A 12663-nucleotide genomic window follows, 5' to 3' on the forward strand; every position below is an offset into this window, starting at 1 on the left:
CAGGGGGCAGGGGCAAGGGACCCTCTCCTCCGAACCCACGAGGGCCCACTCATCACTGCCAGAATAGTCATCAGGAGCTGGAGGTGCCGGACAGCAGAAGTCTACCTCTGGTTGGTGCGCCCAGCCCCATCTTCCAGGTAGGGAAAACTGAGGCTCAAAGAGGACCAGAGACCTGCCTGAGGGCACAATCAGGAGAGAAGGGTCCAAAGTCTAAGCTCCACCAATAAACTATAATAACGAACAGTGTGGCACGGTTATTAAGCACCTACCATATACCAGGCCAATGGCTAACCTCACATGCTACATGCTGGATCTCACCGCATATTCCAGATGGGGAAACTGAGCCTGCAGGAGGTGAATGTCCTGGTCCCAAGTCACGCCTCCTGGATGCAGCTGAGTTAGGCAACGAGCCCCAGCCCCTTCAACCACAGAGCCCATAACCCTGCCTCTGCTGGCTGACGGGCTTATATTTGGGGGAAACTGAAGCTGGGGAGGCAGCCAAGAAGCTGGGAGAAGGGCTCATTGCCTCCTGGTTTGATTTTTGAACTTGAGTGCAGGTTCAGGTTCAGGGGTAACTCCTGCCCAGACCACTCTGGGTCAGGGGGTTGATCCCCCTGCTCCCTGACCTTACCAACACTTATTAGGCACCTATGTCTAGCCATTAGATCTTCACGAAAGACCCAGCACTCCATATCTCAGATGTGGAAACTGAGGCATACAGTGAGCGGCAGAGTCCCTCTGCAGAGTGTGTGATTGTTGTAGGGCCCGCATCCCGCAGAGTGAGCACCCTTTGGCTGCTGGGGCCCAGGACCCTTTGATGGTCACCCAGTGACAGATGGGAAAACTGAGGCGTGCAAGCCAAGCCCCTTTCCCAGGTTACTCAGCCCCCCTGCCCACGCAGGGCACCATCAGGCTCCCCCCTCCTCCATTTCAAAGAGCGTTAAACTGAGACCCAGAAAGTTTCCTCTGGTGGCCCAAAGTCAGCCAGCAGGGAGGCTGGTACCTGGCTCTGAACTCACTGTTCAGGGCAGTCCTTCCTCCGTCTGTCCCCATCATCACCTCTCCCCCAGCAGGCGCCACCACGTCCCCTTTAACGCCCCCCCCCCCCACCGTCCACCTCCCTCCTCCCCTTGCAGGCAGACGCCGGGATTGCGCCGCCTGCAGGGACCTGCCCAGTCCTTTCTGCGTGTGCAGGGAGCGCAGTCCCGGCACATAGGGGCCGCTGGTCGGGGGCCGCACCGGCAGAATGGTGAGTCGGGCTGTGGGTTCGGTAGGTCCTTCTCTGGGATTCTGTCTCTGTGTCTCTGGTCTACATCCCTCAGTGTTTCTCTCTTCAGTCCCTCTCTCCTTCTCATCTCTCCCATCTCTCTGTCTCTCACCTGTATCTCTTTCCCTCCCACTCTCTCCCTCTCTGCTTCTCCTCTTATTCTATGTCCTTCCCTACTTTTCTCTCCCTTTTTGGGGGGGGTCCCTTTACTCTCCCTCTCTCTGAGTCTCTCTGTCTTTCCCTACCCCCCCCCCATCTCCCTCTTCTTTGTGTCTCTTTCCCTGTTGCTCTCTCTCCTTTCTCTCTTTCAGTCTCTGTCTCTCCCTCTCTATCTCTGTCTCTCTCCATCTTTCCTTACTCTTCTCCGTGTCTCCCTCTGGCACTCTCTTCTCTCTCTCCCTTTGTATCTCTGTCCCTCTCCATCTTTCCTTCCTCTGTCTGTGACACTTTCCTTCTGTCTCCATCTCTCCCTGCCTTTCTCTCTGTCTCAGTCTCTTTCCCCGTTCTCGCCTTCTTTCTGTGTGTCTCCCCCTCTCTGCCTCTACCACCCCCACCTGCACGGGTTTGCTGCAGTCTCCTGGCGCACGGATAACCTTGCTGCTGCCGCTGCTCCAGCCCCTCCTCCCTCCTCCCTCCTCCCTCCTCCCTCCTCCCCAATCCTTGGCCTGGGCCAGAAAAGAGAGAGAGAGGGAGAAGGGTGCGGGGCTCTGAGGCTCTGGTGTTGGGGTCAGGGGGTCAGGTGGGTTGCCCGTGCAGAACTAAGGGAGAGTGAGTCCAGGGGCGTGCGCTTTGCCCAAGGGCAAGTGTGTGAGATCCTGGGAGAGTGGGAGGGTCTGTGGGTGGGAGGGTCTGCTAGCCTTCTCCTTGGGGGAGTCCTCTGGGATCCTGGCTGGGCTGGGGAGCTGGGCATGTAAGAAGTCCTCGCCGCGGGAAAGGAAGGCCAGGGAGTTAGTCTTCTGAAAGACAAAGGCCAGGAGGCTGCACTGAGCGCACCCTGCCCCCAGGTGTGTGCTCCGGCGGCGGCCCTCGGTCGCGGGGCGCTCTGGGCAGCTGCATGGGGAGTCCTGCTGCTCACCGGCGCCGCGGAAGCGGAGCACGGCCGGAAGAAGGTCGTGCACGTGCTGGGTGAGTCAGGACCGTGGAAGCGGATCTTGCCCCGCAGAAGCCGTGGCCAAGTAGGATCACCAGGGTGCATGGAGCAGGGAGGATGGAGGGTGCTGGGCGGTCCTGATGGCCACAGTCCCCGCCCCCTCCCTAGTCCCCTTACGGAGCCCCTTTACCCTTCTGATCTCCGGATCCGCACCCAAGTTTTCTTCCCACATCCCTTTCCCTGGGTCCCCCTCCCCAGGTTCCCCTGCCCCGCCCCAGAACCCCTTCTTAACCCTCTTTGGTTGCCCATAGAAGGGGAGTCGGGCTCGGTGGTGGTGCAGACAGCGCCGGGACAGGTGGTCAGCCACCGGGGTGGCACCATCGTCTTGCCCTGCCGCTACCACTACGAGGCAGCCGCCCACGGCCACGACAGCGTCCGCCTCAAGTGGACCAAGGTGGTGGACCCGCTGGCCTTTGCCGATGTCTTCGTGGCGCTGGGTGCCCAGCACCGGGCGTTTGGCAGCTACCGCGGGCGGGCTGAGCTGCAGGGCGATGGGCCCGGGGATGCCTCCCTGGTTCTCCGAAACGTCACGCTGCAGGATTATGGGCGCTATGAGTGCGAGGTCACCAACGAGCTGGAGGATGACACTGGCATGGTCAAGCTGGACCTGGAAGGTGACTAGCCTGTGGGCAGGATGAGGCTCATTTCTAAGGGAGAAGAGAGGAGGGTATCGCAAAGGACAGAAATCAAATCAAGTTGGCCTGAAGGAATTCAGCGGCTTGGTGGGGTAGGATAATGGTTCTGATCTGGGGTGATTTTGCTACCCGGGGATATTGGCAAGATCTAGAAGTAGGTTGTGGTGATATAGTGGGTAGAGACCACGGATGCTGTAAACAGCCCACAACACACAGGACAGTCTCCCCACGGCAAAGAATAATCCAGTCCAAAATGTCAATAGTGAAGACACCGGGGAACCCTTTGGTAGGATCCAAGCACAGTGAGATCCAGAGATCCAGACATTCACATCATGTCAGAAACCCTTCCTTCAGCTCTGTTTCCCTGGGTGGGCTTTCCTTGGACAAGTTTCCCCTGATGGAACCAAAAAGTAGTGCCAGGCTTCCACCCTCCCAGCTTGACAATTGATTTCCTAGGAGTGCTAGCTAGAGTCCCAGAGTTGTCCTTCATTGGCCCAGCTTGAGTCATTTGCCTATCCATGGGCCAATCACTGTGCCTGGGAGATGGGATGCTCTGATTGGCTGGCTGTGAAGCTGGGAAGTAGGGTTTCTCTGAAGAATTCCCTCCCATGTGGTTTGCCTTCTTCACTCCACCTCAGAAGATGCTAGAGAGATTTCAGAGCCCTCACTTGCTGAACTTCTCAACAATAGCGAAAAACAACAACAATAATAGAAGCAGCTCTCCTTTATTGGGTGTTTTCTATGTGCCAGGAGCTTGGCTGAAGAGCTCTCCGAGCTTTCATTTAATTTTCCCCAAAACCCTGAGGGAGACGGTATTACTCACAGAGGGGCAACTGGCTCAGAGAGGTTAGAGCCTTGACCAGGGCACATACCAGTGAGTGGCAGAGCCAGGACTGGAACTCCAGTCTGTCAGGCTCCAGCTCTTCTCTCTGGCTCCTGTTTGATCCTTCCTGCACCTGCCGAGAGAAGCATTTGCACCTGCACCCCCAAGGTCCAACCCACAAACACAGACACACAGAACGCTAGTGAGCTGAGATGACTGTGATTCTGATGAGGGACGAGTTATAAGAACTGAAGGTAGAAGGGAAACCAATGGGAATTGTCCCGGACAGTGCTGGAGATCAAAGAGGTCTTTGCCCCGGGTCAAACTTTCGTGGGCTCCCAGTGTGAGGGAGTCAGTTTTTTGGGCTCAGGATTTGACAAGAAGGAAGGTCACAATGCTGGAAGAATGTCAGAAGCACGTAGAACTGAATGCAGGAGGGTTGTGGGAGCTGGGTTTTGAAGGATGAATAGTAGTTCGACAGGTGGAAAGGTGGAAAGAACATAAACAAAGGTCTCCAGTGGTGGAAAGGAGGTGGACATGATTAAGGATGTCAAGGGGGAGGGTCAAGTGAATCCTAAGCTTAAAGCACAGCGAGTATGAGGGGTGTGAACAGGGGAAAGGCATGGTCAGCTCTGAGGCCATAGTGAGGGATGGCCTGAAAGGTCTAGGTTGAAGAGTCACGCGGCACCACAGATGTCGGGCAGGTGGGTGAGAGTTGGGGGGTCCGAGCTGACCCTCGTGTATCCTCTCAGGCGTAGTCTTCCCTTACCACCCGCGTGGAGGCCGCTACAGGCTGACCTTCACGGAGGCGCAACGCGCGTGCGCTGAACAGGACGGCATCTTGGCGTCGGCTGAGCAGCTGCACGCGGCCTGGCGCGACGGCCTGGACTGGTGCAACGCGGGCTGGCTGCGCGACGGCTCGGTGCAGTACCCGGTGAGCCAGCCCCGGGAGCCCTGCGGCGGCCTGGGCGGGGCCGGGAGCGCCGGGGCTGGCGGCGGAGCCTCGGGGGGTGTGCGCAACTACGGCTACCGCCAGAACGCCGAGGAACTCTACGACGCCTTCTGCTTCACATCCAACCTCCCGGGTGCGTAGGCTCCACCCCTGGGAGGATGGTCCTGCCCTCCGCTGGCCCGGGTCCCGCCCCGCGCATGAGACCCCCCCCACACACACACACAGGTACCCCTCCCTCTCAGTCTTTACCACTCCGCCCAGGTCTCCCTCCCTGTCCTTCCTATCCACACCCGCCCTCGGGGGTCCGAACCAGGAGATCCCTTCCCTAGTACTGCCTAGGCACGGCAATCAAACATCGCCTGGCACCAGCACTGCTCTAGCCGAGGCTGTGGTCCCGGGCTTCAGGGGAGGGGGTGTATCTGAGCCCTGGGGCTGAGGTCCTAGGCTGCAAGCGGGAGGGTGTCCTGAATCCCGAGGAAGCCGGGTCCCAAGAGCGGCCCTAACCACTCCTCCCCACCCCCCTGCAGGCCGCGTGTTCTTCCTGAAGCCGCTGCGGCCCGTGCCCTTCGCGGGAGCAGCGCGCGCCTGCGCGGCGCGCGGAGCGGCCGTGGCCAAGGTGGGGCAGTTGTTCGCTGCGTGGAAGCTGCAGCTGCTGGACCGCTGCACCGCAGGCTGGCTGGCGGACGGGAGCGCACGCTACCCCATCGTGAACCCGCGCGCGCGCTGCGGCGGCCGCCGGCCAGGTGTGCGCAGCCTCGGCTTTCCTGACGCCACGCGCCGCCTCTTCGGCGTCTACTGCTACCGCGCGCCTGGTGCACCGGACCCCGCACCTGGTGGCTGGGGCTGGGGCTGGGCCGGAGGCGGCGGGTGGGCTGGAGGCGCGCGAGACCCCGCCGCCTGGACCCCGCTGCGCGTCTAGGCCCGGGCCGTGGACCGCTGGGGCGCTTGGCGGCTGGCCGAGTGCCCTACGGCCACTTGGAGATGGACCACACCCCTGGAGACTGGCCATGCACCCTGCGGTGCCCTGCAAGTTGACCAGGCCTCCTGCGGTCCTTAAACCCTGGCCACACCCTCTGAGGTCCCCAGAGTCTGGCCAGTCCCGGAAGCCAAGTCCCCTGGAGTCCCCTGGAAATCGACCAAGCCCCGCCTCTCCTGGACAGTGGATTCCTCTCCTCTCCCAACTTTCTCCAGGAGACAGGGCACACCCTCTGAGAACCACTGGAGACCAACAGAACCCGAGGTCTCCTGAACACTGGAAACGTCTCGCGAGGTCTTCTGGAACTACCCCCAAGGTCGCCTGGAGGCTGGACCCCCGGGATTATCAGGAGACTGGGCACACGTCCTATGCATCTGCCTGGAGACTGAAGACTGGTCCCCTAAGGTCACCGGGACACTGAACCCTCCTCCCTATCACCTGTAGAGAAACCAGAAACCTCAGAGTTCGTCAGTTGACCATGCCACCATGGTCACATGAAGACTGTGGGCTCCTGTCCTCTCCTCTAGGGTGACCTGGAGATTGGTTACTCCCATTCTCCCCCCTTCTCCCACGAGTCCCCCAGTTTCCATAGTAACAGGCCGTGTCCCCAGGTCACTGTGGAGAACAGCTCCACCCCTCCAGTTTCAGGGGACACCACCCTTGTCTGTCACTGTTAAGACAGATTGACACGCCCCAGCTGGCTCGCATTACTGGCAGCTGTGGCCCATCCCTTAGGTATCTCTCTGAGGGAGCAAATTCGTCTTCACCTGACGGCCCCTTTCCTGGCTGTCGCCTAAGAGACCATCTCCCAGGCCCAGAGACCCATAAAATCTATGTCATTCACTACAGAGAGAAGCTGCCCCACTTCCCATTGTTACCAAGGCGACCAGCCCAGCTTCTACCTGTCACCTAGAGTCACACAGCCCTTCCTTCATCAGTCACACCCATGGAGTTAGTACCTCCCTCCTCCAGCTGTAACCATGGACACCGCACGTTTACTATCTCACCCACATTCACCCCAGAGACCTACAACTTCACTCCCACTGTCCTCACCCTGACCAACAGCCATGGAGACCACCCCCTCCCCTAACTGTCCTGAGAGTGACCCAACATTCGGTTCTCCAGCTCTCACCATGGAAACAGGCTGCTCCTTTCCGCGGGGTGCCTCAGCTCCTTGCTACCCTCCAAGCTCCGCCCCCAAGCGGCTTGGACCCACCCCCCCGCCCCCGGCAGCTGTTGCCATGGAGACCACACTCCGGTGTCTGAGGTAACAGAACACCTGTCCCCCTAGGCTTTCCCTTGTCGGTAGGGCCCGCCCCTTCAAACTGTCACCATAGAGACTGTCAACGTCGTCCCCAGGACAACTGACTTCCCAGTTCTCAGGAACTTCTTACCATGGGCCCGAACTGTGTGCCCCATAGGGCTTAATGGCTGCCCCTTCACCGGATGGGCCCAGCTCCAGGCAGCATCTGAGACCCAGGTGGACTTCTGGAGCTGCTGGATATCCTCCGTTTGCACGCTAGCTATATCCCAGACAACAGCTGTTCACGAGACACCCTTGCAGCACCCAGATGAACAAACTGAGGCTCTGGCGTGCCCCTACCCTTTGTGCTACGCAATCCATGTTCTAAAGGGTAATTTGTGCTAAGAAGTCAGGACCCAAACTCCCCAGTGTTAACAGCTAGCTCAGGGAGACTGTCCATGAACAAGGCCACCCCCGCTTTTGGAGACCCCAGTTTCGAGGTCTTGCCTGGAGTGGCACTGGGGTCCCTCCTGGAGCCCTCCATATTGTCACATCCATCTCCAGGAAACCCATCTGTGGGTTTTGGAACCAGGTGTGCCTGGGTTCGAATCCTGCCTCTATGACCAAGTGACAAAACCCCTGATCCTATTTCCTCCTCTGTATCAAGGCTGTTCTAAGATCCCAGTGAGTGTGAAGTGTACAGCAGGGGCTCAATAAATTTTTTTTTTTGATGAATGAGAAAATGAGACAGCTCATGGGTAGTTACTTCAAAAATGCACTTTGGTGGACAAAATGTTTTTCAGCTGGGGGTGCTTGGTGATGATTCAGTTGGGAAGCGTCTCCTCTCATTCCTCAGGACCATTCCCTATCCCCAATCTCTCTCCCCTCCCTTCCCCCCCCCATCGTCGTTCCCTCACTCTGTCTCTTGAGCCACCTCCCATGGGTCTGGCCCTTCTCAGCCCTGTCCTAATTGGGTCACTAACCAATCCAGCGATTCCTCTCAGTCCCCTGGGAATGAAGTGTGTGAAACTGGGTGTTGAGTTCCTGCATCAGGAAGGCAGAGAAGTTGCAAATTTTCCCTGGGGTGGGTGTGGAGGTGGGGGTAGGGAGAGTGTGGGCCGAGGAGTATTGAAAGTTTCGTTTCGGGCATACAAAGAAAGAGAGAAGAGGAAAAAAGTATAAATGTCTGATATGGTTGTAGGAGTGGGGTGGTCGTTAACTGCTCATGCTTCAATGTCAGATGGGACAGAACTCCTAGAGATGCCAACCACTCATCTGAAGCCAGGGTCCAGTCCCTTGGTTAGACTGCCTTGGGCTCCAGCTGTGCCTTAGCTTCCTTGACTAGAGGAATGGTAGGGGCATTTTTCTGGAGATGAGTGCATGAGATTTCTTTCATTCTGCCTTTTCCCTGCTGACATCCTTTCTCCCTTCCATGGGTTCCAGCATCCTGATTTTGCCTCGTGTATGTAAGTTTCCCTCCTCTCGTTCTGTGAGTCAGAGGGGCTGACTCCACTGGGCAACGAGTGCTGTGGCTCATCTTCCTGAGCAACCCTAATTGGTCCAGGGGTGGACATGGACCCAGGCAGACCAATGAGACTGCCTGGGATTTTGACGGACCAATAGGACCAAAGGAACCCTCTTTCTGCTGGGTCTCTGCACTGTTGGATTGCAGGTCTCTGAGGGTCCACCTGGAGGAGACCTAAGGATGGCAGCCAGGGTAGAGCCACTCCTGAAGCTAGTTATTCAGAAAAATGCCTCACTCCTGTCTTCCAGCACCCAGTGCACTTCTCAGAGACATCTAAAATTTCTTACATGTCCTTCAAAAGATGTTTTATATTCATTCAATCAAACATGCATATATTGTTTTCCCCCCACTTCTACACAAATGAAAATATGCAACATATTTTTTATGTTGTAAAACTTCACATAATATGAAATTCACCATTGTAAACATTTTAAAGTCTTCAATTTAGTGGCATTTAGTACATTCCCAGTGTTGTTCAACCATCACCCCTATCATTTTCATCACCCCAAAGAAAATCTCATACTCATTAAGCAATCACTCTCCATTCCTCCCTCCCCACTCCATGCCCTGAAAACTGTTAATCTACTTCTCATCTCTGTGGATTTGCCTCGTCTTGACATTTTGTATAAGTGGAATCCTACAGTATGTGTCCTTTTGTGTCTAGCTTCTTTCACTCGGTATAATATTTATGGCTGAATAATGTTCATATATATGTATATATATCACATTTTGTTTATCCTTTTATCAGTTAATGGACATTTGGGTTGTTTCCACCTTTTGGCTATTGTGAATAATGCTGCTATGAACATTTGTGTGCCATATATACTTTATCTTATAAATTTATTTATTTATTTTTGGCTGCATTGGGTCTTCGTTGCTGCGCTCGGGCTTTTCTCTAGTTGTGGTGAGCGGGGGCTACTCTTGTTGCGGTGCGCGGGCTTCTCATTGCGGTGGCTTCTCTTGTTGGGGAGCGTGGGCTCTAGGTGCACGGGCTTCAGTAGTTGTGGCTTGCGGTCTCTAGAGCGCAGGCTCAGTAGTTGTGGCGCACAGGCTTAGTTGTTCCGTGGCATGCGAGATCTTCCCGGACCAGGGCTCGAACCCTTGTCTCCTGCATTGGCAGGTGGATTCTTAAGCACTGCGCCACCAGGGAAGCCCTCATACACACTTTTGAAGTAACTCTTATTTAACAATATATTTGGGGACTGGTTTCCTTCAGCATGTAAAAATCCGCCCCCTTCCCCCACCAGCATTTTTTTTTTTTTTTTTTTTTTTTTTTTTTTTTTTTTTTTCTGCGTTACGCGGGCCTCTCACTGTTGTGGCCTCTCCCGTTGCGGAGCACAGGCTCCAGACGCACAGGCTCAGCGGCCATGGCTCACGGGCCCAGCCGCTCCACGGCACGTGGGATCCTCCCGGACCAGGGCACGAACCCGTGTCCCCTGCATCGGCAGGCGGACTCTCAACCACTGCGCCACCAGGGAAGCCCAACCAGCATTCTTTTGAAGGTTGGCAAAGTAGTCCCTGTTTGGATGCACCATAATCTTTGTAATCAGTCTCCTAATGGTGGACATTTACATTGTTTCCCATATTTTGCTGTTAGTAATAAGTACCATGGTCATCACATAAGCGCAAGTATAACTGGAGGATGATAGCAGGAATTGTTTGATCAAGGGGTCAAAACTTGCCGTTTTGTTAGTGATCTCCAACTCTTCTTAGAGGTGAGGCCAATTTATAGCCCATCAGTAACAGATGTACTTACCTATGTCCATATGTCCTCAGTAGCATCATGTGTTATCACTTGTTACCTTAGCCAACCTGATAGGTGAAAAATAATATCTCACTGTGGTTGTCACTTGCAATTCACCTGTTATATGAAGCTGACTGTCCTCCACTTTGACTTTAGATGCAGGAAGTTGAGTAAATCATAAATCATTCTCAGTTCAGGTACACTGTCATCATTGAAATATGCGAGGCCCCTCTCTTGTGAGATTTATTTGTTTATTCCCTTTTATTTATATGTCCTTATTTGTGTATCTTGGTGATCTGAAAATTGTGTATTATTTTGTTGAGCATATGTTGTAGTTTAAGAGCCATCTGTATTTCCTTTTCTTTGAGCTTTTTGTTCATATCCTGTGCCCATTTGGCTATTGGATTATTGGGGTTTTTTCGTATTGATTTGTAGGAGCTCTTTATATATTATAAATAAAGTGGCAAAATTCCTTTATCTCTGATTTGAAGAATTGTTTCCAAGCTTGGCATTCACCTTTTGTCCTTGTTTATGTTGTTTGTTGCCACTATTGCTTTAGAATAAAGCCCAAACTTCTCATTACAGCCCATATTGCCCTGAGTGATCCATCCTCTGCCTCTCTGACCTCATCTCCCTCCACTGTCTACCTCTGTCACTCCGCTCCAGCCGCTATGGACTCTGCTGTTTCTCAAATGAACCATGTTCCCTTCTGCAAGAAGATTTTCACTTTTACTCTTCCCTCTGCCTGAAACTCTCTTCCTTTCTTCCCTTCTTTGCCTAGTTAATGCTATTCATCCTTTAGATTCCATTCACCTCCTCTAAGAAGCCTCCCCTGACCACCTCCCAGGGGTCACATCTGTTCTGTCCACCACTATCTCCCCAGCACCCAGCACAGTACACGGCATATAATAGCTGCCCAGTAAGTCCTTGCTGAGTAAATGAATGAAGGAAGATGTCAGGAGGCAGGTTGAACTGTTAAAAAATTTTATTAAAATGTCCAAGGAGTACATTAATGTCCATAGTGTCAGATACCACAGACCCACGGAACACTGCAGCTGACAGCATAACCAACAGAATCCAAAGCTGTTCACGCGCACACACTCACACGCATGCCACACACGCGGCACACGCAAACACACACGCACATCTCAAAGGGAAAGACCAAGAGAAAAACCACCCACCTTAGAAAATATCAGAGCCCCCTCCCACCACGGAGCTGGGGTGGGGGCAGGGCGAGGGGCTGAGGTGGTCAAGGGTAAGGAGCATAAACCAAGACACCCCCAAAAAAGTTGCATCCCCAGAGCCCCCCACTCCAAACAAAGGAAAATTCTTTTGTGACATGGATGACTGAAGATGTGTTATTGTTTTTATATTTCTTAAACCAAGAGGAATTATCAAACCTAGAAGGCAAACCTATATCCCTGGGTTTTCTCAACAATAACCATAACGTGGGACAGTGGATAATGTCTATAGCAGGGGACACTAAAGACCATGGTCAAGGATGCAGGTCTAGTTTGCACTTCTCGATCTTTTCCTAAATCTTCCTGTGTGTTAGAGCATGATTATGTTTCAATTCCTTCCCCCGAAAATAGACAGCAGGGTTAGGAGTCAGCCAGAGGCAGGACCGAATCCTTATTCCTGTCTTGCAAGCCAGTGCCTTTCTCTTACCTGAGCCTCAGTTTTGTCTTGTGTAAAATGGGAAAGTAATGGTTCCTAAGTCACTGGGCTGTTGAGAAGATTCACGGAGGCAGTGTGTGTAAGTCCTTAGCATGGTACCTACTCCATAGTTGTCAATTATGATTAGTACTTCCCAGGAGGGATATAGGCTCAGCCAACACATTTCTTTCTCTACTGAACCCTTAGATGGACTGTATATTTGCTTATTTTTCTTTCCTGCAGAGGGCCATTCTCCACTGTGGTTTTTAACACTAATCCACAGATGTTACCCAGACTAGAGAGGTTGAGAGTGGACAAAGGACATGGAGGAAAAGCTGTGGATCTTTCCTGCCAGAGATCAGGAAGCTGAATCCCGACTTCTGGCTTGGGGAAGGTTTTTACAGGTTTCAGATTCTGGGGAGGAAGGCAAGGTGAGTGCTTTACTGCTTAAAAAATTTAAAAACTAAGAGAAAAATGTGTGTGTGTGTGTGTGTGTTTCAGTTTTAACACTGCACATCTCTCTACATGACCGCAGGTAGATGTCACTACTTCAAGTTTTAAGCATTTCTAGTCCACCAGGCGATGAATGGAGGAGACAGGAATAGAGTAGGGGTAGGGGTGGGACCCATGGCAGGGGCACTACCAATGTCTGCTTGAGGGATGGATATGGGCAACGAGCTAGAAAACTTGGC

General features: G+C 53.7%; 1 protein-coding gene across 1 annotated transcript; it reads left to right on the forward strand.

Moving 5' to 3' along the window:
- Window positions 1-2: 2 nt before the first annotated feature.
- Window positions 3-7783, forward strand: HAPLN4 (hyaluronan and proteoglycan link protein 4). The gene is made up of 6 exons (XM_032628936.1): window positions 3-137; window positions 1137-1249; window positions 2272-2392; window positions 2669-3031; window positions 4628-4960; window positions 5355-7783. Exons 2-6 carry the CDS (start codon window positions 1247-1249, stop codon window positions 5744-5746), a joined length of 1212 nt encoding a protein of 403 aa, XP_032484827.1. The 5' UTR covers window positions 3-137; window positions 1137-1246; the 3' UTR covers window positions 5747-7783.
- The last annotated feature ends 4880 nt before the right edge of the window (window positions 7784-12663 follow it).

The sequence above is a fragment of the Phocoena sinus genome, chromosome 3 (assembly GCF_008692025.1).
Source record: "Phocoena sinus isolate mPhoSin1 chromosome 3, mPhoSin1.pri, whole genome shotgun sequence".
Taxonomy (NCBI): domain Eukaryota; kingdom Metazoa; phylum Chordata; class Mammalia; order Artiodactyla; family Phocoenidae; genus Phocoena; species Phocoena sinus.

Coding starts and splice junctions, on each gene's coding strand:
- HAPLN4 (XM_032628936.1), top strand. Junction 2,393..2,668: donor GAAGGTCGTGCACGTGCTGG/GTGAGTCAGGAC, acceptor GGTTGCCCATAG/AAGGGGAGTCGGGCTCGGTG. Junction 3,032..4,627: donor GGTCAAGCTGGACCTGGAAG/GTGACTAGCCTG, acceptor GTATCCTCTCAG/GCGTAGTCTTCCCTTACCAC.